This window comes from Sus scrofa, chromosome 15, assembly GCF_000003025.6.
Source record: "Sus scrofa isolate TJ Tabasco breed Duroc chromosome 15, Sscrofa11.1, whole genome shotgun sequence".
Lineage (NCBI taxonomy): Eukaryota > Metazoa > Chordata > Mammalia > Artiodactyla > Suidae > Sus > Sus scrofa.
In genome coordinates this window covers 68,880,939-68,902,655 of record NC_010457.5, presented here as the reverse complement: position 1 = coordinate 68,902,655, position 21,717 = coordinate 68,880,939, and the positions used below count along the sequence as shown (strand labels likewise).

The window sequence follows — 21,717 nt, the reverse complement described above, 5'->3', positions numbered from 1 at the left end:
ATGGCTTTAATTTTCTCCCTCTGCTAAAACTTAGATATTTGTGTATTGTACACACCTGGAAGTCTTACTGCTTTAAATTCTTCTCTTGGTGGTAAATAGAAAGGTTATACAAAACCCAAAGACTTGCCAATGTGATCCGTTCGTGATTGCTAGGAGAAAATGAAACATAAACCTAAACTTGTAAAAAAAAAATTTAAAAACCTCTGTATGTCAACGTAAGCAGATGTTGGTGTAGAATTTACAAGGATGAGGAGGCTATAAAACCTCCCTTGAGCCACTCACAGTTCATTTCAAGGCCAAGAACACCCCCAAAACTCTGTTTCTAATTTTACAGAAATCTTTTGAAATTTGGCACGGTATTCAAAAGTCCGGGGAAAGAAAAAAAACTTGCCCTAGCTTCGGCTTCCAACTACGAAGACAGACTTTCTTTCAACGGTTTTCACAGATCTGGTGACCCACACTCTGAAGTCAGAATTAGCTAACTTTCAAAAACATCTGGAAAAATGAAGGTTAGTATATGAAGCCTCGGATAGTGCTAAAGAATGGGGGCTGGCTGAATTGAGTGCGATCATTGTTTAGAAGGTGAGGATTTGTACATAAATATGTACTTCCTGGAGTGGGTTGGGATGGGGAAATTGTTCTAAATATATTGTAGAAACATTTGTCCTTGCAGAGCTGGAAGAATTCCAGCAATTATAGCCAGATCAGTGGAAGACAATGAAAAGCTTTATGGGGAGCGAGAAATAGGATTTAGGTGTAAACAAAGTCTTGCCATTTCTACTCTTTAGCAGAAACTACTTATATGCCTAATTTTTTAAATTTTATGTAGACATGGTTAAAAATTGTATTTGGAGTTGCCACCTCTGCCGTGCTTGCTTTATTGGTGATGTGCATTGTCTTACGTCCTTCAAGAGGTAAGAATTTTCTCTAATTTCCTCTATTTGCCTAGAATAGTTTGGAAAATGGACTAACACATGATCACAAGTGAGCGAACATTTCCTGTTTATTTTCCCAAGTAAGTCTGTTATTTTTAAGAAGACATATAAGCTCCCAGATATGTTGTTGAGCAACAAGAAATACTGAGGAATTTAAGGCATGGGCAGCAAGAGAACTCCAGTATTTTTTCAGCAGTAGAAAAACCTAAGCCCTGCTCTGTATCAACCCCACATCTCTCCAAAATATATGCTGAATTACAAGCTTTGACAGGCATTTAGAGACAATATTTTTAACTAACATTGCTTTCGTTATTGGATTGCCTCGTGGAAAGTAAAGATGAGTAAGAATGGAAAAGTTAAAACAGAACCTATGGAAATTTTTATTATGAGCCTTTCCAAAATTTAGGGAAGACAGTCAAAAATAGAGATCTCAGGAAGAGCTGTATAAAAAAAGTGAAATTGTTGTTTAAGATGCAGTAGCAAAGAAAATGAAATTAGAAGAGTAAATATTATTAAGCAAGTATAATGTTTAGTCATAAATTGTTCTTTCTAAAAAAAGCTTAGATTAACATTGAACTCACTTTGCTGATAGTTAGAATATTGGGGCTCTTCTGGATTTAAATTAAGACTGTCTATAATATTTCAGTGATACTAGGAGACAAAGTTTTTATGAAGCCATGAAAAGAAGCTCAAATTCTAAAAGGGGAAAAAATACAGTGATGAAAGTTCTTGTGCCTTGTACAGTAATAAGGGGTCTAGGGAAAGCAAAAGAGTTTGTACCAACAAATATTAAAAGCTTATGATAACCATAGTGGGAAATACCTTTGGCTAAAAGCTAACTGACAGTAAAGGGGAGATCAATGACAAACCTTCAGCTAAAGAAAGTATATGAGTCCTAAATGATCTGTTGCTTTAAAAATGAAACACGGAAAAATATTTTGAAAAATTCAAAATGCTCATGGGATTTTTCACAGAATTACAAAATGAAGCGATTAACCAAAAAGATGGTGGCAATGTTTTTGTATCTTCAGAGTTGACCTTCAGTCCTATTCCTCTCTGATAGCACAGGATTATTCTGTTGAGATAAGTTGCATGTGTCCGCATTTTTCCTATTTTTCAAGTTAAAATTGTTTTCAGATCAGGGTCTCACCTTGTTTGGAGGGCATCTTTTCCTCATACCAGCAATTGCCAGGTGGTAAGTCAGGTCCTACTGACCCATCAAATGCCAACACATTCAAAATTACCTCCAGATTTTTAAAGAAAAATCCCCAATATTTTTCTCCACCAGAAATAAATGTTCTGACAACAAAAGGGTGTGGATTTTACTGTGAGCCTACCTTCATGTCTACAGGAAAGGATGGGTTGCATTTGCACCTTGGAATTTGATAAGTAATACACTAATAAGTAACATTATTTCTTATTAGTAATATACTACAGTTATAGTATATAAGGACACACTCTCATAGGTATTTGTGTAATTATATACAATCCCAATCCTATCTTCTCCCCAAGTTTAATATATATATGTTGTATCTACATTCCAAGAATTCTACCAGAGTTCCTGCTTTGGTGCAATGGGATTGGCAGTGGTGTCTCTGCAGTGCCAGGACTCAGGTTTGATCACTAGCACAGTGGGTTAAAAGATCTGGTGTTGCTGCAGCTGCAGCATACGTCACAACTGTGGCTCGAATTTCCCTGGCCCAGGAACTTCATATGCCATGGGGTGGCCAAAAAAGAAAAAAAAAAAATCTATGTCATTTTATAACTTAGTTTTCTGTTTCAACCAACAGGATAATTCTCAGAGCAAAGTCATTTTCAGGCAGAGTAAAATAATCATATTAAACTTCAGATGAAATTTTAGTACTCATTTAGCAACAGAAAATCATAAAAAAGCTGAGAACTATTTTTTTCCATATATCCTTCCTTTTCAATTTTAAATTTGCTGAAGAACTTCTCAGAATGTCACTTAAATAAATTGTACAGGGGACTATTCATTTCTCAGTTTTCCTGAGCAGGACCAGGATTGAAATTCTTCTTCCCTGGAGTCAGTGGTACAGGCAACCCTTATGTGAAGTGCACCCTTCTGACTTCCCTCCTTTCTCCTTACTCCTCAACCATCCCCAGCGTGGAGCTTGAGGTCCAGTTCTCAGTCTCACATGTGCCCAGTGGCTGGTGAGAAAGGATCTGAAGTGGCAAGGCAGGGAAGGGAAGGAAAAAGGGGAAGGAAGAACAGAAAATTCAAAGCCAAGTAAGCTTCCATTTAGCCTTCCTCTCACCCTTCATCAGAAATCCGGTTACCTCACATTTGCCTTAAGAAAGCCCTAGTATTTCTAACACAGGATTTATGTGCCAGCATAAGAATGGTCTTCCTTTGAGAAACTTAAAACTCACTTATGAAACATTCATTCATTTATTTATATATTAATGAATGAATTCCCACTAGTTAGTCCCACTCAAGTAGTTAGTTCCACCTGCTCATCCTTCTGGCAGTTGGGGAACAAAAGAAGTACTACAATTCAGACTTCCTTTTGAAAGCATGGTAAGAATCCAGTGTGGATTCTTGGTCATCAGCACCCATGTTGGGATCAGGGGTTCACTTAGACCAATGGGTCACTTAGATTGCAGGGTCCAAGTGAAAGAAGAAAAGAGGGGCTTTTCCAAGGAGAAAGCAGGTCCCAGGAATACTAGTCTCAGGATTAAAAGAGCTTTTGAGGAATTAGGCAGGATTTTAGGAACAAATAGGAAATAGAGTGGTGAAATGAGAAAGATCTGTTTAGCTCACTCACATAATAATAAAAATGGGAACTTGCAAATTTCCCCATTTTTATTTTCATCAAATGCGAAACACATAGGAATTTCTACCCCTTAGTCTGGGGCTGTTTAGTTTTTCTGGAGGCTTTTCTACTTGGCTTGTAGATGGCTGCCTTCTTGCTTTGCCTTCACATGGCTTTTCTCTGTGCATGTGCACTCCTGATGTCTCTTCCTCCTCCAATAAGGACACCACCAGCTCTATCAAATCAGGGCTCCGCCATTACGGTCTCAGGCAGTCTTAATTACCCTTCTTAAAGGACCTATCTCCAAATTTAGTCCCATGGAGGGTTAGAGTTTCAATTTATTTATTTTGGGGGGAGGGCATAATTCAGTTTATAACAGAAGTAGTCAAGGAAGTCTTCTCTGAGATGATATTTGAGCCAAAATATTAAAGACAGGAAGAATGCATTGTCCTCAATGCAGAGGGAAGAGTAGGTACAAAGTCTCTGAAGCAGGATAGTATTTAGGAAATTCAAGGAGTCAAAAGGAGATTGACAGCTGTGAGGCCACAGTTATGTAAACAAATGAACACAGGAAAAATATATACATATGTACTTACGACTGTACACAGATATATAAAGTTTACAGTGACTGCTTATGTGGGTATGTAATACCTTGTATAATTTATTTCAGAAAGTATCTGAAGTCACAGATGATTTAGACAGAAGATAAATCAATATTTTGTAAGAACAATTATCATTTAGAATGTCTGTATTTTAGTCAAAAATCCATTGTTATTATTATTATCTTGTTGTTATTACCACTATTATAACCTCAACAACCACTTTTGTAAAGTAAGATATATGTGAGACCAAGTTATCATCAAAGAAGATGTGAATATGTTTTTAAAACCTAAAATTTTCTCAGAAGCAACATTCAGAACTGTGAAGCAGTCTCCTTCAAACATCTTTAAGAGTTTTAGCTTATTTATTCACTGTTCTTTTGGAGGAAATATAGGAAAGTCTAAAGGGCTGGGGAAAACATTCAGAAAGTTCATGGACATAAAAGAGCTTTTCAGCTGAGTGTAAATATATCAACCTTGAAGATTATAGTTCTCTACTTTGCACTTGGATTTTAAAAATCACAGAGGCTGAATCTTGGCAAATTCTCTTTGGGTTTTGCCAAATTCTAAATAATTTCACAAACAATCCAAGTCCTTGGAGGATTCTCATTATGCAGAGGAGTTTACCTGTCTCTGATTTTCAAAGCAAATTGTGTTATAACTTATACAATAGTATCTAGTCATATTTATACCTTGAGAAAACATGTTCTAAAGCTCAAATTGGGGATATGAAATCAGGGCTGAAGTTTTTTCAGAACCAGAGACAGTCAAACTTGTCTTAAAATCTAGCAATAATTAACATGCTAGGCACAATTTGAAATAATATTTCCATGGGATTATCAATACTAAACAGTCTTTAATTTACTAATTGCTTATTATATATTGAACAAAGAACTTACCTTTGAGAATTAACAAAAAATATGTAGCCAAAACAGAATGTTACAATCCATATTAATTTTTATTCCTGTTAATATTAAAAATAGATTGTTTAGTATCTAAATTAAAAAATGTTAAGATGTTATGATTTTATATTTGGAAGAAGAACTGATGTGATAGGACTCCTTAAAGGAACAGGATAGAAAGGCTCTGTATCAAAAAATGAGATAGCTTAGGAGTTCTCTTGTAGCACAGGGGGTTAAGGATCCAGCATTGTCATTGTAATGGCTTGGGTTGCTATTGTGGCACGGGTTCAGTCCCTGGTCAGGGAACTTCCATATGCCATGGGTAAGGGCAAAAATATATATATCAGTAACTTAGATGATAAGAATAAATTTCTAAAGACTATCAAAATTCACTCAAGAGTACATAGAAAACCTGACTAGAATAATAACGACTGAAAAGATTGATTTAGTGATTTTAAAACTTCCCACAAAGAAAACCCCAAATCCAGTTTGTTTTACTAGTAAACTCTACCACACTTTTAAAGAAGAACTATAACCAATCCTTCATAAACCCTTCCAAAAAATAGACAGAACATTTCTCCATTCATCCCATAAGGTCAGTATTGCTGAGATACCCAAACAATGCAAAGACGTCACAAAAAAAAAAAGTTACAGACCAATAGTAGTTATAAATAAATATTTCTTATGAATATAGATGGGAAAATTCTCAACGTAATACTAACAAGCCAAATCCAGCAATGTATAAAAAGTATTATTCACCAAGACCACTTGAGATTTATCTCAAGAATATCACAAGTTTTAACATTGAGAAATCTATTACCATAATAAGCTATATTAGTAGAAAAAAAGGACAAAACCCACATGGTCACCTCAATGGACATAGGAAAAGGTATTTAACACAGTCTCTTGCACTAAAAAAAAAAAAAAAAAAATACTCAGCAGACTAGAAGTAGGAGGAATTTTCTCTATCTGATAAAGTGCATCCAAAGAAAGCTCTCTACTAACATCACTCTGGTGAAAGATTTAGTGTTCTTCCGTTAACGATCAAGCACAAGACAGAATGTCTTCCCTCACTTCTGTTTAATATTTTATTGGTGGTTTTAACCAGGGCAATTAGGTAAGGACAAGAAATTAAAAATATCCAGATTGAAAAGGAAGAAGTAAAACTATCTCTATTTGCAGATGACATGAATTGTTTTTAGAAAATCCTAAGGAATTCATTTCAAAAAGCTATCAAAGTAATAAACAAGTTCATAAAAGTTGCAAAACACAAGATAAGTACATAAAAATCAATTGATATCCATACATTAGCAATAAACAATACAAAAAAAATAAACGGAAAGAGATCCTATATTTATAGATCAGAAAACAGTATTTTTAAGGTGGCAATACTCCTCCAATTTATTTACAAATTAAATGCAATCCATATCTAAATCCCAGATGATTTTTTTTTTAGAAATTGACAAGCTCGTTTTAAAATTCATATGGAAATGCAAGGGTTCTAGGATAGCTATCTTGAAAATGAAGAACAAAGTTGGAGGAATCACAGTTCTTTATTTCAAACTTACTACAAAGCTTACACGATCAAAACAGTGTGATAATGGCCTAAGGACAAACACAGAGATGAAGAGACTAGAACTAAGTAATAAATGCAAAAGACTTTCATTTGTGGTTAATTGATTTTGACTAGGGATGTCACAACAGTTTAACGGGGAAAGTCTTTTTAACAAATGAACAACTGGATATCCACAAGCGAAAAAAGGTGTTGGACCCACTTCCCCACACCATACATTCAAATTAACTCAAAATGTACCAGAGACGCAAATGTAATAGCTAAAACCGTAAAATAATTTAGAACAAAACATAGGAATAAATCTTCTTTCTTGTCCTTGGGTTAGGCAGTGGTTTCTTAGATATTGCCAAAAGCACAAGTAACAAAGGAAGACATATATAAATTGAACTTCATTGAAATTTAACACTTTGGTTGCAAAGGATATTATCAAGAAAGTGAAAAGACTAACCAGAAAATGGGAAAACATAGAGAAAAATACATACATTCGATATGTGACTTGCATCCAGAATATGTTAAAAAAATACATAAAAAACTACAAATCAATAATAAAAGGCAAATAATTTAAAAATGGACAGAAGAAAAGTTCATGTTGTGGCTCAGCAGTTAACAAACCCGACGAGTATACATGAGGATGAAGGTTCGATCCCCGGCCTCGCTCAGTGGGTTAAGGATCCTGGGGTTGCCGTGAACTGTGATGGAGGTCGCAGACAGATCCAGCACTGTTGTGGCTGTGGCATAGGCCAGCAGCTACTGCTCCAATTTGACCCCTAGCCTGGGAACCTCCCTATACCAAAGGTGTGGCCCTAAAAAAAAAAAAATAGACAAAGGATAGACATTTCCCCCAAAGGAGATATAAAAATGACCAATTAGCTCATGAAAAGAAAACTCAACATTACCAGTCACTAGAAAAAAAATTGAAACCACAGTGAAATACTAGGAATGAAATTGCACAGTGTAGCAAATAGGCATCCATTACAGCCTACCTAGTGAGAAATGGTTTGATCTTGGAGGTGTAGTGGACATGCAGAGTAGAGAGAGATTTTTGGAGATGCAGTCGTCAGGCCTGGGTGCTGGACAAAGGTGGTAGAATAACTCCCAGGTATTTGATTGAGGAACAGCATAGGCAACAGTGCCATTGACTTGGAGATATCTAGAGGGGCAGCACAGAATTCCTGTTTTTCCTAGTTTCAGACATTTGATTTTGAAGTGCCTGTGAGATAAGCAAGCAGATATGTTAAGGAGGAAGTTTAGTGTATTGACTGGAATTCAGAGACAAAATCCAGTGGGGATCAGATGTGGCAGCAGTAGTCAGGGTGAATCAGCAAGGGCTCTGTAATAGAAACTCTGGGAGAAAGAAATGGTTGAGGGACGTGACTCTTCCTCAGGTCCCAAGTAACCCCAATATGAACCACACCACAATTTAAGGAAGAGATGAGAAGAAAATGAGCTGGCAAAGGAGATCAGGTGAATCCTCGAATACAGATGAGGTTTGCCTTCGCCCTCAGCGTCACCAAAATGGCATTTACCTTTCCTGTTCTTACACATTATGTTGACCACACCCTATGATCTTTACTGCTTTAGAGATCATGCAAAAAAGCCCTAATTAACGTAGCACGATGATAACATTATCCACAAAACGGACTTTTAACACCTGGCAAATCCTCTGAATAACTTAGGTTGTGCAGTTTTATTTTTAGAGAGAATCATGGAAAGTTTGTTCAGAACTGAGAGATACTACACTCTTCACTGAGATATTAAAAGCTTTACAGTGCCCTCTTTGCTTTGACAAAGCTCGAATTGTCTCATTTTCTCTTAATATTTACTTTGAGTTTTGTTTTTTTTGTTTGTTTGTTTGTTTGTTTTTTGCTTTTAGGGCTGCACCCACAGTATATTGAATTTCCCAGGCTAGGGGTCAAATCGGAGCTACAGCTGCCTACACCACAGCTCATAGCAACTGAGCCAGGCCAGGGATTGAACCCGCAACCTCATAGTTCCTAGCTGGATTGTTTCCACTGCACCACAAAGGGAACTTCCTGAGATGTAATTATTGCACCCCAAACCCCATATGTTGCTTGGTTCTTGATCATATTTTTGTGTTTGTTTTGTGTTGTTGTTTCATTACAGATGCGCTTTCACTTTAAACCACAGTAGAGTGATAGTGTCCAGTCTTTAAAATTGGTTGGAGCTGGATTTAAACCCTAGCTCTCTTATGTATTAGGCAAGTTACTTTATTTCTAATTTCCATTTCCTGATCTGTAAAGTAGTGTAAATAATAGTACTTGTATCAGAGAGTTGTTGTGAGTGTTTTAATGGGACCATGCAGGTAGAGTGTTTGGTACTTATTAGAACTTAGTAAATTTTAATATTTCTTTTTCTTTTTTTTGGTCATTTTAGGGCCACACCTGCAACATGTGGAGGTTCCTAGGCTAGGGGTTGAATCAGAGCTGTAGCTGCTGGCCTGCACTACAGTCACAGAAACGCCTGATCTGAGCCACATCTGGGACCTCCACCACAGCTCATGGCAACACCGGATCCTTAACCCACTGAGCGAGGTCAGGAATCGAACCTGTGTCCTCACTGATGCCAGTCAAATTCATTTCTCCTGAGCCATGGCAGGAACTCCTTAACATTTCTTATTACTGGTTACCTCAGTTCCATTTTTCAAAGTGTTCAGCCTTTACCCAAATACAGCATTAATTTTAAATAGTTTATTTCCTAACCTAATACTTCAGATGCTTGCCATGGTGGTGCTCATTCCAGAAACAAACTTGACTTATTCGATTGCTGGAGGACAGCATCTTTGCAAAGCCAGCAGATTCAGGTGTGGTATGCCTGGGAGCCCATGCCACTTTCCAAAAGCATCAGTTTCAAATCAAGTACAAAACTGAGAACAAGGAGTTCCCGTTGTGGCGCAGTGGTTAATGAATCCGACTAGCAACCATGAGGTTGCAGGTTTGGTTTCTGCCCTTGCTCAGTGAGTTGAAGATCCGGCGTTGCCGTGAGCTGTGGTGTAGGTTGCAGATGCGGCTCAGATCCAGCGTTGCTGTGGCTCTGGCGTAGGCTGGTGGCTGCAGCTCCGATTCGACCCCTAGCCTGGGAACCTCCATATGCCACGGGAGCAGCCCAAGAAATAGCAAAAAGACAAAAAACAAAAAACAAAAAAAACCCTGAGAACAAAAGGACCTATCAGCCATTTGTGTGCCCACTTAAACCATATTTTCTCATTTAGTTTGTGATGAATATAGAGCTAACATCAGATGTCTGCTCTGACACCTAGTCCCAATTTTTCAGGACTAGAAAATTAAATAGCAGAAATTAGAAATAGAATCTTAATAAAGAGTAAACAAAGTTTTAAGAAAGAATTAGAACAGTGAATCATTACTTATTTGTGAATCATTTCTGTGAATTGTAATTTCACGGATTTGTAATTAAAATAATTTTCAGCTTTGCCTTAATAAGTTGAAAATGCAAATAATTAAAACTATAGTTAATTACAGTGTTTAAGCAGTGTATGAGTAACACTAAAGATGGGCCACATTGACTATAAGGGCACTACCAGAGATTGTGTTAATCAGTGAGTGTCAATTACATGTGGGAGAGAGATGAGCTGTCAGAATTCATTTCTACTTCTGCTCAGCTATTTAGAGCTTAAAAATTATAGATACCAAAACTAAATTTCCCAAAGAATTAAAGATTATAATTCATTACAAAACATTATTTGGAAAAAGTCATGAAAATTCTTGTATTTGTGGAATATTTTTCAGGTGACTAGGACTTGTTCAGTGTGACTGATGCCATAGAGATGCAATTTATACTGATTTATACACAAACATACACGCATTCAAAAACCTAGAAAACAATGGCCCCCTCCGCCACCAATGCTTTCCCTGTTATCTTGCTTAAATTTAATCTGGGGCAAAATCAGTCCCCTTGCTGTTTCTCTATTCCTCAAGATCAGCAGAGGGAATGTACCTAAAGAAGAATCCATCTGACATGGCCTGGTAAGAAAATGAGTGAGAGGACTGAATAAGGACATAAACATTAAAGGACCCCATTAATGTTCTTTGAAAGTAATGATTTCCATTAGTTGTGGGGAGTCCCTGTCCTCAAGGTGTGAATTATAGTCGGCCAGACCCATCCAGCTTCCAGAAGTTTACAAGCAAGGACCATTTACAGGCGCAAGAATATGTTAAACCCCATAGATGCTGTGAAATCACTACATTTTGATTCTTTGCAGGAGAATCCCCTGGGGGCGGGGGTGGGGGTTTTTGGTAAACAATGAAAACCAGGACCTCTTCCTCGGAGAGTCTGAAACAGTGGGTTTTAGATAAGGACTGGGAATTTTTTTCTTTTCTTTCTTTCTTTCTTTTTTTCTTTCTTTCTTTCTTTCTTTCTTTCTTTCTTTCTTTCTTTCTTTCTTTTTTTTCAGTTTTGATGAAATTTACTTTTTAAATTTTAATTAATTTTTTTTTCCATTATAGCTGGTTTACAGAGTTCGGTCGGTTTTCAACTGTACAGAAAAGTGACCCAGTCGTACATACATACATACGTTCTTTTTTCTCACATTATCATGCTCCATCATAAGTGACCAGATACAATTCCCAGTGCTATACAGGGAATCTCATTGCTTATCCATTCGAAAGGCAATAGTTTGCATCTGTTAACCCCAAATTCCTGGTCCATCCCACTCCCTCCCCCTCCCCCTTGGCAACCACAAGTCTGTTCTCCAAGTCCATGAGTTTCTTTTCTGTGGAAAGGTTCATTTGTACCATATGTTAGACTCCAGATATAAGTGATATCATGTAGTATTTGTCTTTCTCTTTCTGACTTACTTCACTTGGTATGAGAGTCTCTAGTTCCATCCATATTGCTGCAAATGGCATTATTTTGTTCTTTTTTATGGCTGAGTAGTATTAGGAATCTTTTTCAAACAAGGATTCCAACTAACTCCACAGACTAAATTTTGATATATACTTAAGCCAAGACATGTTCATGTACAAGAGTGTATACACAAAATTTATAACATGGACAAGAGGGTAAAGAGTAAGCACAGGTGTATCTTTGGGGGAGAATTAGTGAAAACAAGCTAGAATAAAATCGGTTCAGTTGATTTTTTTTTTATTCAACAAACATTTATTGTGTCCCACAATATATGGAACACTGTCCTAGAGGGTACAAAGAACAAAAGCTTGAATTGGAAATTCTAAGAACATGTTTTATAGCTCTTAGTATGTGACCTAATGCAACATCGGAGCAGATATATTATTTTATTGCATTTTTGAACAGGTGTCATTTTCTGCAGAAAGAAAAGAATGTCTGTTTTGAATTCTCCCCATTTGATTTGGTATCATTCTGAGCCCAGCCTGACTCCAGAATAATCACACCTTGTGAACCCTGGTTACACCCCATGTAAGGTTAGGAGTAATCACCTATCCCAAATCAGTCCCACAAACCCTATTTCCATGTAAGTGCAGCTGGCTCCTCTGGATGCGTTCTGTATATCCACTTGCACTTTTTGGACACTAGTGAAGCTTATTATCATTACAGTAATTATTAGTACAATTAATACATATTTAAAATTGCTTTACAGGTATTGAGTCATAATATGGCATGTTAAATTCTCTATATTGGCATTTATAGCTACTATGTACCCATTTAAAATAAATGAGTAACTAGGAAGTAATGTGAAATGTACTCTTACACAACTTTGCTGGATAATCTAAATTAGAGGTTAAAAAGAGTAAAATTACTAATCCTTGAAATCTTTTTGAATAATCTGATTGGAATCAGCATTACTTTCAGTGATAAGAAAGGAAAATGAGTAGGTATTTAAAAATAATTTGAAACTCCTTTTTTAATACATTTTATTTATCCATATATGTGCTATTAGTACTAACTAACTATACTTATGATTATGTTTGGAAAAGTTCAGTTATGGAGCTCTATGACGACAAAGATGTTCCAAGTACAACTGATGAATTCCATTATACTGGAATAAAAGTAAACCTTAATTATATATATTGATAACTTATTCTAAAACTACTTTTCCCATACTGTGATTCTAGTAGACATTCAAAAAAAAGAAAAAAAAGTCCCAGTGGTCAAGTTAGTTGGGGAAACACTGATCAAAATATTTATTTGAAGAATACTCATAAACTATGATAACAGTAAAAGCTAACACTGACTGCCAAGCATAGAGCTAAATGTTTCACTTGAATTAGCTCACTTAATTTAACCTTCTATAAAAATGAAGAGTAATTATAGCTGATAATTTCTCAATTAAGCATAATTGCAAGTAAGGAAAATTATATGCATGGATATATAAAAAGGAATATCTACAACACAAGTCATTATCTACTACACAAATAATCAAAGCATTATTTATGCTAGACAAAAGGTATCAACATTATATTCATTTATTGAATTAAAATCAAAAAAGTTTTTTTAAACAATTACCTAGTTTTTTTGGTATTCACAATAAAGAGATTCACTAAACTAAATTTTTTTCATCTTTATGTCCAGGATTGTGTAGACACCAATTAAATATATCTCAAAAGGAAAATAATTTGCACTGCAAATCGTTTTAGAATTTCCTTTTGACTACATTAGAAGCAGACTGCAATTTGCTCTTAAGAGAGTTAAATAAACTTGCATTAAATTACTTAGCAGTTATCCTAATGCTATTTTAGTAAAATGGTCTTTTATTCGTTGAATGGGAATTATAAAATCAGTGATATAAATTTTGCACAAGAGTGTTTAAGTAAATAGAAGCACTTTCATTAGGAATAATTGTATGGCATGTAGAACTTAGGATTCAAAGAGAATGTACAAAGATGATTTTTTTTAAATAGAATAACTTAATATTATGAAGTATTTAATATCTGGTTGCAAGGGGGTTCACTAGCCATTTATGTTCTTACAGCTACCAGAAAAATTCTTAGAAAATTAAGAAAATAATTCATGGTCCTAATCAGGAGTGCAGATACAGTGTGAATATACTGTGTCAATCAGTTAAAATAGCAGAAGATGCTGTTATCCAGTTGGTCAACTGGACCTTATCATATGGCCTTACATTTATGGGATTATAAAGTTAAAAGAGCATGTTGTATATCACATTTCAAAATCTCATGTGGTAGAACTGGAAGGTATTTTCTAATCCAGCCCTTTACATTACAGGTGAGTAAGCTGTGATGCCAGAGGTTGACTTACAATGTCATACAGGGAATTAGTAGTAGAATCATTCTATAAAGGAAGAGGGGATAAATCTCTTCCATTCATCCATCAATCCTTCATTTCATGTATGCATTCATTCAACACATATTTATTAAATGCCTATTATGTGTTAAACAGTAGGGATGTCATGGTGAGCAAAACTAGACATGGTTCCTGGCCTTATGGTGGTTGTTCTGAGGATACAGTGGGAGGCAGAGAAATATGAATAAAATAATCATTCCAATATGTACAACATTCTAAACCAAGAGAAATGCTCTTACAAAAGGGAACCTGGTCTTTGGTGATGTGTAACAAAGGAGCCAGACCTAAACCAGGGGATCAGGAAGGGCTTCTCAGAGGAAATGACCCTTGCAGTGAGACCTAAAAGCTGAAGAGTAGTTATACAGAGAAGGGAGAGAGGGGAGAGAGGTGCAGTAGCCCTGGAGAAAGGGATCAGTATTTGAGGAACAGAAAGCCTACCATGTTTGGAGTGGAAAGTAGTGAGAGAAGGGCAAGAAGGGGCTGAAGAGGTAGGCCGTCCCAGACCAGGTAGGGTCTATAGTCCAGACTAACATTTTTGGTCTTTATCTTGAGAGTCATGGAAAGCTGTGGAAGAGTTTAGCAGGAAGTTAAAGTTACAGCTCATATCTTTGACAGTTTTATTTTTACACGAGCATTAACCAGATTCACATATGCTCTTCAAGGTGTAGGACACTCTCCTAAGTTTTGGTTCTATAAGTGAAAGCCTGGAGAAGGGGTAAGACAGGCAGGATGGACAACAGGAATATGGATGTGAAGAAGTGTCAGAAGCTGGTTGCCATAGTTTCTGGTATATCTGACTGTTGCAGGTCTCTATAATGAATTTGTTCTGAGAACAGAACCACATTCGAAACATAACATTGTTATGGAGAGTTCAAATATAGGTGGAATTTGTTTGTGGTTTGTGAGCTACACTGGGTTAATTTTCACATGGAAAACCTCTACTCCTGGAATTTCCAAGATCATTTATATAAATGATGTGGTTTTCTTTTCTTCTGGTTCACTTTCTCCTTATAAAAATCTCTGGCTTGGATAAGAAGCTATCTAAATTAATTAATGTCTCTCATGAGATGTCTGAAGGTAAGGATTCTGGCTGAGGCCATAGGACCAAACTGGATGCTAAAATATATCATTAATAAATCAGTAGAAACCCAAGCCAAGCATATGTGAGAAACTACAATGAACTGCTTAAAGACCAAGTTTTTAGTCAAGCCTAGATTGCAAGTCGGCAATCCTAATTTGCAAGGCCTAGACTTATTGGAACCTAGTATCATCTTCCGTCTTAAAAACTTCTGACAACTCTTTGGAGTTCCTGCTGTGGCTCAGTGGGATAAGAACCTGACTGGTACCCATGAGGTGTGATCCCTGGCCTCACTCAGTAGGTTAAGGATCTGGTGTTGCTGCAAGCTGTGGCATCATCGGGCGCAGATATGGCTTGGATCCCACGTTGCTGTGGCTATGAACTTCCACATGCTGCAAATGTGGCCCAAAAAAGAAAAACAAATAAACAAAAAACCACTGACAACTCTTCGTTGCCTGAAGAATATTGTCCCCACTGCTCAGCATAGTCCCCTCCATACTCCTCAATATTTTCCCACCAGTGTTGTTTTCCGGGCAATCAAACTATCTCTCTAAGCCTCATTAGCATGCCTGTAAAAAAGGAAATAATTCTCAAAGTTATTAAGACGAGTTAAACAAGGGTTTAGCAGTGGCAGATCTTTTCATTATATGAGAAATAACAGATGAAACATTTATTTGCGTTATAATCTTCTTTTAAGTAATAGTATGTTTCCTCCTCCCCCAAAGTTCCTAACTCTGAAGGAAGTAAAACAAGAGCACTCACACTGAAGGATATTTTAAATGGGACATTTTCTTATAAAACATTTTTTCCAAACTGGATTTCGGGTAAGTAAATTATTTCTTCACTTTTTGAGAGCTTTTTATAATGTATGATTTTTGTTTTTGCTTTTAGTGTCAAGAAGTCACTGTGGTAACCAAAGCCATCTCAGCTGAGATGGATAAAAAGAGTAATTATTTAGATAAGTCAAGTAGCGATCAAAGAACTTTTAACAGAACTGTTTAGACTGGATTTGCCCAATAATAATAACACCAATAGTAATTTTAGCAGAACAGTAGAATCTGAGAATGCATTGTTAGAATAAGCTGAGCATATGGTATAGCTTTTCAGAATGGGAAATAGCACCTATTTAGAAGAGGTCGTGAGAATTTTACCAAAAGAGAAATTCCATTGTTAATCTAGATAATTTGAGAAATGAACAAACCCTGCCCTGACAACAAATCCTTTAAGGGTCATAAAATTGATATCTGCATATAGGTTTTTCAAAATAGCATGTGGTCAGACAAGTCTAATCAAACAAATGGTAAGAGCAACTAAATCGTTTATGATATGAGTTTATATCTAAAGTGCCACTAAAACAAAATTGAATTTTTTTCATTTTTCTTTTTACAAAATTAAATGCATGTAAAATAGTGTTTGAACTAAATCAAACACAACCCAAATGGAATACACAGTTTTTGGAGTTCCTGTCATGGCTCAGTGGAAATGAATCCCACTAGTATCCATGAAGATATGGGTTCGATTCCTAGCCCCACTCAGTGGGTTAAGGATCCAGCGTTGCCACAAGCTGTGGTGTAGTTCGCAGATGTGGCTCAGAACCTGTGTTGCTGTGGCTGTGGTGTAGGCTGGCAGCTGTAGCTCCAAATTGACCCCTAGCCTGGGAACCTCCATGTTCTGTGGGTGTTGCCTTCAAAAAAGAGGAATATATATATATATATATATATATATCTTATTGCAAAAAAACACACAAAACTCATACAGGAGTTGCGTTGCTGTGGCTCCAGCATAGGTCGGTGGCTACAGCTCTGATTCAACCCCCTAGAAAAGACAAAAAAAAAAAAAAAACATACAATTTTAAACTAGTATATCCACTTTGTAACACAGAGACAACTCAAATTTATTCATAAATGCCCTGAACTGCTTAGAATAGGGCTGCCACTCTCAAATATGGCATTTTTCTGTAAACAGGGAAAAAAGCATACTCTCCTCCCTTCTGCTATCAACTTGTTATTTTTTTACTTATTATTTTAAATTTGACAAGGCCCTATGTACTGGACAGAGAGGAATAACAAAGTCAGTCTGTGAAATAGGAGAGGTTTCTCTTTGTTATAAATGTATTTCCTGTTAAAAGAGATCATTTCTAGTTTTGTTTTCCTTCTTGTTTAAAGGACAAGAATATCTTCATCAATCTACAGATGATAATGTCATATTCTATAATATTGAAACAGGAGAATCATATACCATTTTGAGTAATACCACCATGGTATGTATCCAACACTGTCTTCCTCAAAAACCTCTGCCAGCTCTTCACTGACCAAGGCATGGTGTCTACTCCTAGCACCTCATCTGGACCCAATCTGCCTTCTCAGCTCCATCCCTAACCACAGTTCCTCTGACTCTTCTAGTTACACTAGATTACTATCCTTGCCTTCTCTAAATCATCTAAAATAGTTCTTCCTCTGTGGAACTAGTATTGTGTGAGCTAAGAGGTATGAACTCAGTTCTTACAGTCAGGCGAATGGAGGTTCAGATTCTGGCTCTGTCATTCACTAGTTAGGGAGCCTTGGGTAAAGTTCCACAATACACCATTGTCATTGTACCTCAGTTTCTTCCTCTGTAAAGTAGGCATAATAATACCTCTTGGGTTAGTATAAGAATCAAATGAAGTAACATTAAAAAGTGCTTAGGACAGTGCTCAATAAATACTCAAAGACTGGTACTGTGGTACACAGACACATCCTATTCTGGACTCTCAGACCACCTACTTTCTCTGCCCTCAAGAGCCTCATAACCTTTTAAAGTCAAGCAAGGATGATATTCTCCACCTCTGTGCAACCAATAAGCCTCTCACCTCTTCTGCAATACTTTTGCAGTGTTAAAATTGTATCTCTTCTATAAAACTTTGTAAATTTGAGTGTGCTATTGATTTACAAGTTTAACATTATAAGCTTCTCGAAATCACAAAGTATATCTTTTTTGTCACATCCTCTAAATGTGTAGTGAATTCTGTGTATACATTAGGCACTTCCTAAACTTTTGCTTCGAAAGTATAACTGGGAGTATATCAGTGACATAATGTTCTTTTAGAACTATAAATTTGTGTGACTCTTATTTTTTTCTGTATTCTAATCAACTTCTTCATAATTTCAGAAAAGTGTGAATGCTTCAAGTTATGGTTTGTCACCTGATCGGCAATTTGCATATCTAGAAAGTGATTATTCAAAGGTATTGACTCTTTAATTTGGGTTTATCTGATTGTATCTTTTACTAGCCCACAGACTGTTTTATAGAAGTAAGAGGATGCAAGAGTCTATCTTTATCTCTAAATATTTAAGAAATTAATGCAATTCTAGCTTAGCTCCCAAAGAATAACATAAACATATACAAATAATTCAGAATTTGGCATTCTTGTCTGGTTATCATTAAGCAGTAGAAACTACTTTCCTCTTGAGGAAAAAACTTATTTTGGGGAGCACTGATATTCATAAGAAAAAAAGCTATTTGACATCATAAATTGTTAGTTAATTCTCACATATTTTAACCTTGTTAATGTTTATTATTATTGAAAAAGGGAAAAATCAAGACATAGCTTATTGAACTCACTTGCTCAAGGCAGATAATATACAGTCATTGGTAGACCAGAGTTTAAAGCTCTATCTTTGAAAGCCTAGTGTAGGAGTTATTCCACATAATTTCCCTGTCCTAAGGGAAATTGTAGAGGAAAGATAAATCCCTTACTTTTTCTACTTATGCTGGAAAACAGGCAGAATTTACCATCCAATTCAACTACTAATAATTACTTTTTGATCAAGAGTCTTTTATTTTAGATGTTATTTTTCATATTCTACTTGAGATGTAAAACTCCCTGAAGATGCAGTGAAAAACCAAGCTTGACCCTCCCTAGTTGTTCAGACAGCTGATTATTTTCCAGTGGACCAGATTTGGTCACCAGTGATCTTCAGAAAGACATATTTTAACCTGCTGGAACTTCTTTGCCAAGTGTTCAAAAGCCCTTTAAGAAACAGAATCCAAAATAATTCTTGCTTTATTCACTAACCACAATACAAATAAACTTCAGGAGAAAAGAGCAGTTTCTTTTCCTTCTTCTTTTTTTTTTTTTTTTTCCAGGAGGAATTGTAAGCTATATGCCTCATTTATTTTTTTTCAATTTCCATTATTTAAAAACTACTCTCAAAGAAAAAGCAAACACTTTGCAACAAAACTCTATTTTGAATGAAATTCTCTCAACTAATGGTAAAGGGTGTTATTATAATAACTATCTAGGTGCAGGGTAATCCTTATGGGACTTGAAATTGTAGTGGTTTTACTTCAATCAAGGTAAAGCATAAAGGGAACATTTTTTTAGGATAGAGTGTGTCAGAGAAAAGCTTTTTATACTAAGAAATGTCTTTGGATATGCTTTTTATGGAGTGAGGGTTGAATCACTGCTGAGATTAGTTCTGGAATTTGGATGAACAGCACAAAAGTCCACAGAAAAACTCTTTAAATGAGATTCATTTCAAATTGAAACATGTCTTTCCTGGTGCCTTGTGAAAATAAGTCTTTTTATAATTCTGAACCTTGAATTGAGTGATCTATTTGTTATACATTATTGACCTAAGCTTTTTAAGAATCATGATTTGTCTTTGCCTATCTTTTTCCTGACAGCTTTGGAGATACTCTTACACAGCAACATATCACATCTATGACCTTAGGAATGGGTAAAACTTCATGTCTGTTCTTTAACACTACTTAAACTCATGCAGAATTTTTTTCATTCCAGTCTCTGATTTGATATTAAGACTGTGCTGTATTGTTTCTGATCTTAGTTTCTTACCTCTTTGTTATATATATATATATACATATATATATATATCTCCATAAAACTTAAGAAATTCAAAGAAATACTTCCTTGGTATATTCACCTCTTCTTATTTGACTAATATCCTACATTTTAATATACAATACATCTTCCCTACTTTTGAATACCAAATTATAAATATATAATTTATATAAGTAAATATATGTACAAAGGTATACAAACATGCAGAGGAATGATACATAATCTTGGGGAGAGTGGGTCCCTCGCTGGAAGGAAGCAGAAGGGAGGGAGCAGCATTTAATTTAAATTAATTTTAGGAGTTCCTGTTGTGGAGCAGTGGTTAACGAATCCGACTAGGAACCATGAGGTTGCGGGTTCGATACCTGCCCTTGCTCAGTGGGTTAAGGACCCAGGGCGTTGCCATGAGCTGTGGTGAAGGTTGCAGACTTGGCTCGGATCCCTTGTTGCTGTGGCTCTGGCGTAGGCCGGTGGCTACAGCTCCAATTAGACCCCTAGCCTGGGAACCTCCATATGCCGCGGGAGCGGCCCAAGAAATGGCAAAAAGACAAAAAAAAAAAAAAAAAAAAAAAAAAATTAAACAAATCTTTTCTTTTTTGTCTTTTTAGGGCCACACTTGCAGCATATGGAGGTTCCCAGGCTAGGCATGGAATCAGAGCTGTAGCCCCTGGCCTACACCACAGCCATAGCAATGCCAAATCCAGGCTGTGTCTTCGACCTACATTACAGCTCATGAGGCAATGCCAGATGCTTAGTCCACTGAGTGAGGCCAGGGATTGAACCTGTGTCCTCATGGATACTAGTTAGATTCTTCTCCACTGAGCCACAACAGGAACTCCCAGAAATTGTTTTTTAAAATGCAGAATATTAATATATTTTCAATTTAGAGGCTAAATTTTCATCTTTTACATTATTTTCTTTGTCCAATTATCTGAAATATTTACAGTTTAAGTGAAAAAAAAAATGAATGAGTAGGTAGACAAAGGACTGGGGAAGAGAATTCCTGGCAAAAGGAACAACATGTAAAAGTCGAAAAGGAAGGGAAGCACAGAGTGTTCAAGAAACTCAAAGTAGTTCAGCTGAGTTGAAATTGGAGGAGGGCATGTATACTGGTAGGAGATGGTGTAAGGTTGAGAAGGAGTTGAGTCCAGAAATCATGGGCCAAATAATAATGAGGAAACTATTAAGAGTTTAAATCTCCTTCTGATGACAATAATCACTTAATGGTTTTAAATAGGAAATGATGTGATCAGATTTGCACTTTAGAAAAATCACTCTAAATATGGACAATGCAGTGGTTTAGTTACTCATCTTAATGTGATATCCTATTTGCTGTTATATAAAAGGGAAAATAATTATATGGCTTGAAGAGGTATTGAAAAATCTTATGGTCTATTTCTTCTTTTGTCTAGCAGGAGCACAAAATTGTTTTTTTAAAAAAAAACTATCTGCGCTTCTTTTAAATGTTTAGAAAAGAATAATTCTGATCTTCTTAAACTGTCAAATTGATAGGAACTGCCTTGTAATGTAGATCTATGCGTTCTGAGTTTTTCTCTTCTCTGTATCCACATTGTTACCAGATTCAACATGTGTTTTTTGAGCACCTACTGGTGAAAAGCACATGAGGGGAGCCACAAATGAGCTTGAGGCACCAAACCTGCTCTCAGGAAACCTTTAGAGTAGTAAAGTGGAAATGTCACACTTTCAGGAGAACTTCCTAAGGCTTTAATCCTTTCCTTGTTTTTCTTTTTAATCATTTTGAAAT

General features: G+C 36.1%; 1 protein-coding gene across 2 annotated transcripts in view; it reads left to right on the top strand.

The window, feature by feature from the left end:
* Positions 240-21,717, top strand: part of FAP (fibroblast activation protein alpha) — a 71,136-nt gene continuing 49,658 nt past the window's right edge. Inside the window, exons 1-6 of one of the 2 annotated variants that reach the window (XM_005671884.3) lie at positions 240-509; positions 830-914; positions 15,841-15,939; positions 17,281-17,375; positions 18,263-18,337; positions 19,781-19,833. In XM_005671884.3, the coding sequence (XP_005671941.2) occupies positions 504-509; positions 830-914; positions 15,841-15,939; positions 17,281-17,375; positions 18,263-18,337; positions 19,781-19,833 (413 nt within the window). In that variant the 5' untranslated portion in view covers positions 240-503. Of the gene's footprint in view, positions 583-829; positions 915-15,840; positions 15,940-17,280; positions 17,376-18,262; positions 18,338-19,780; positions 19,834-21,717 lie in introns of both variants that reach the window. The other variant, XM_021074900.1, reaches the window with a different exon arrangement.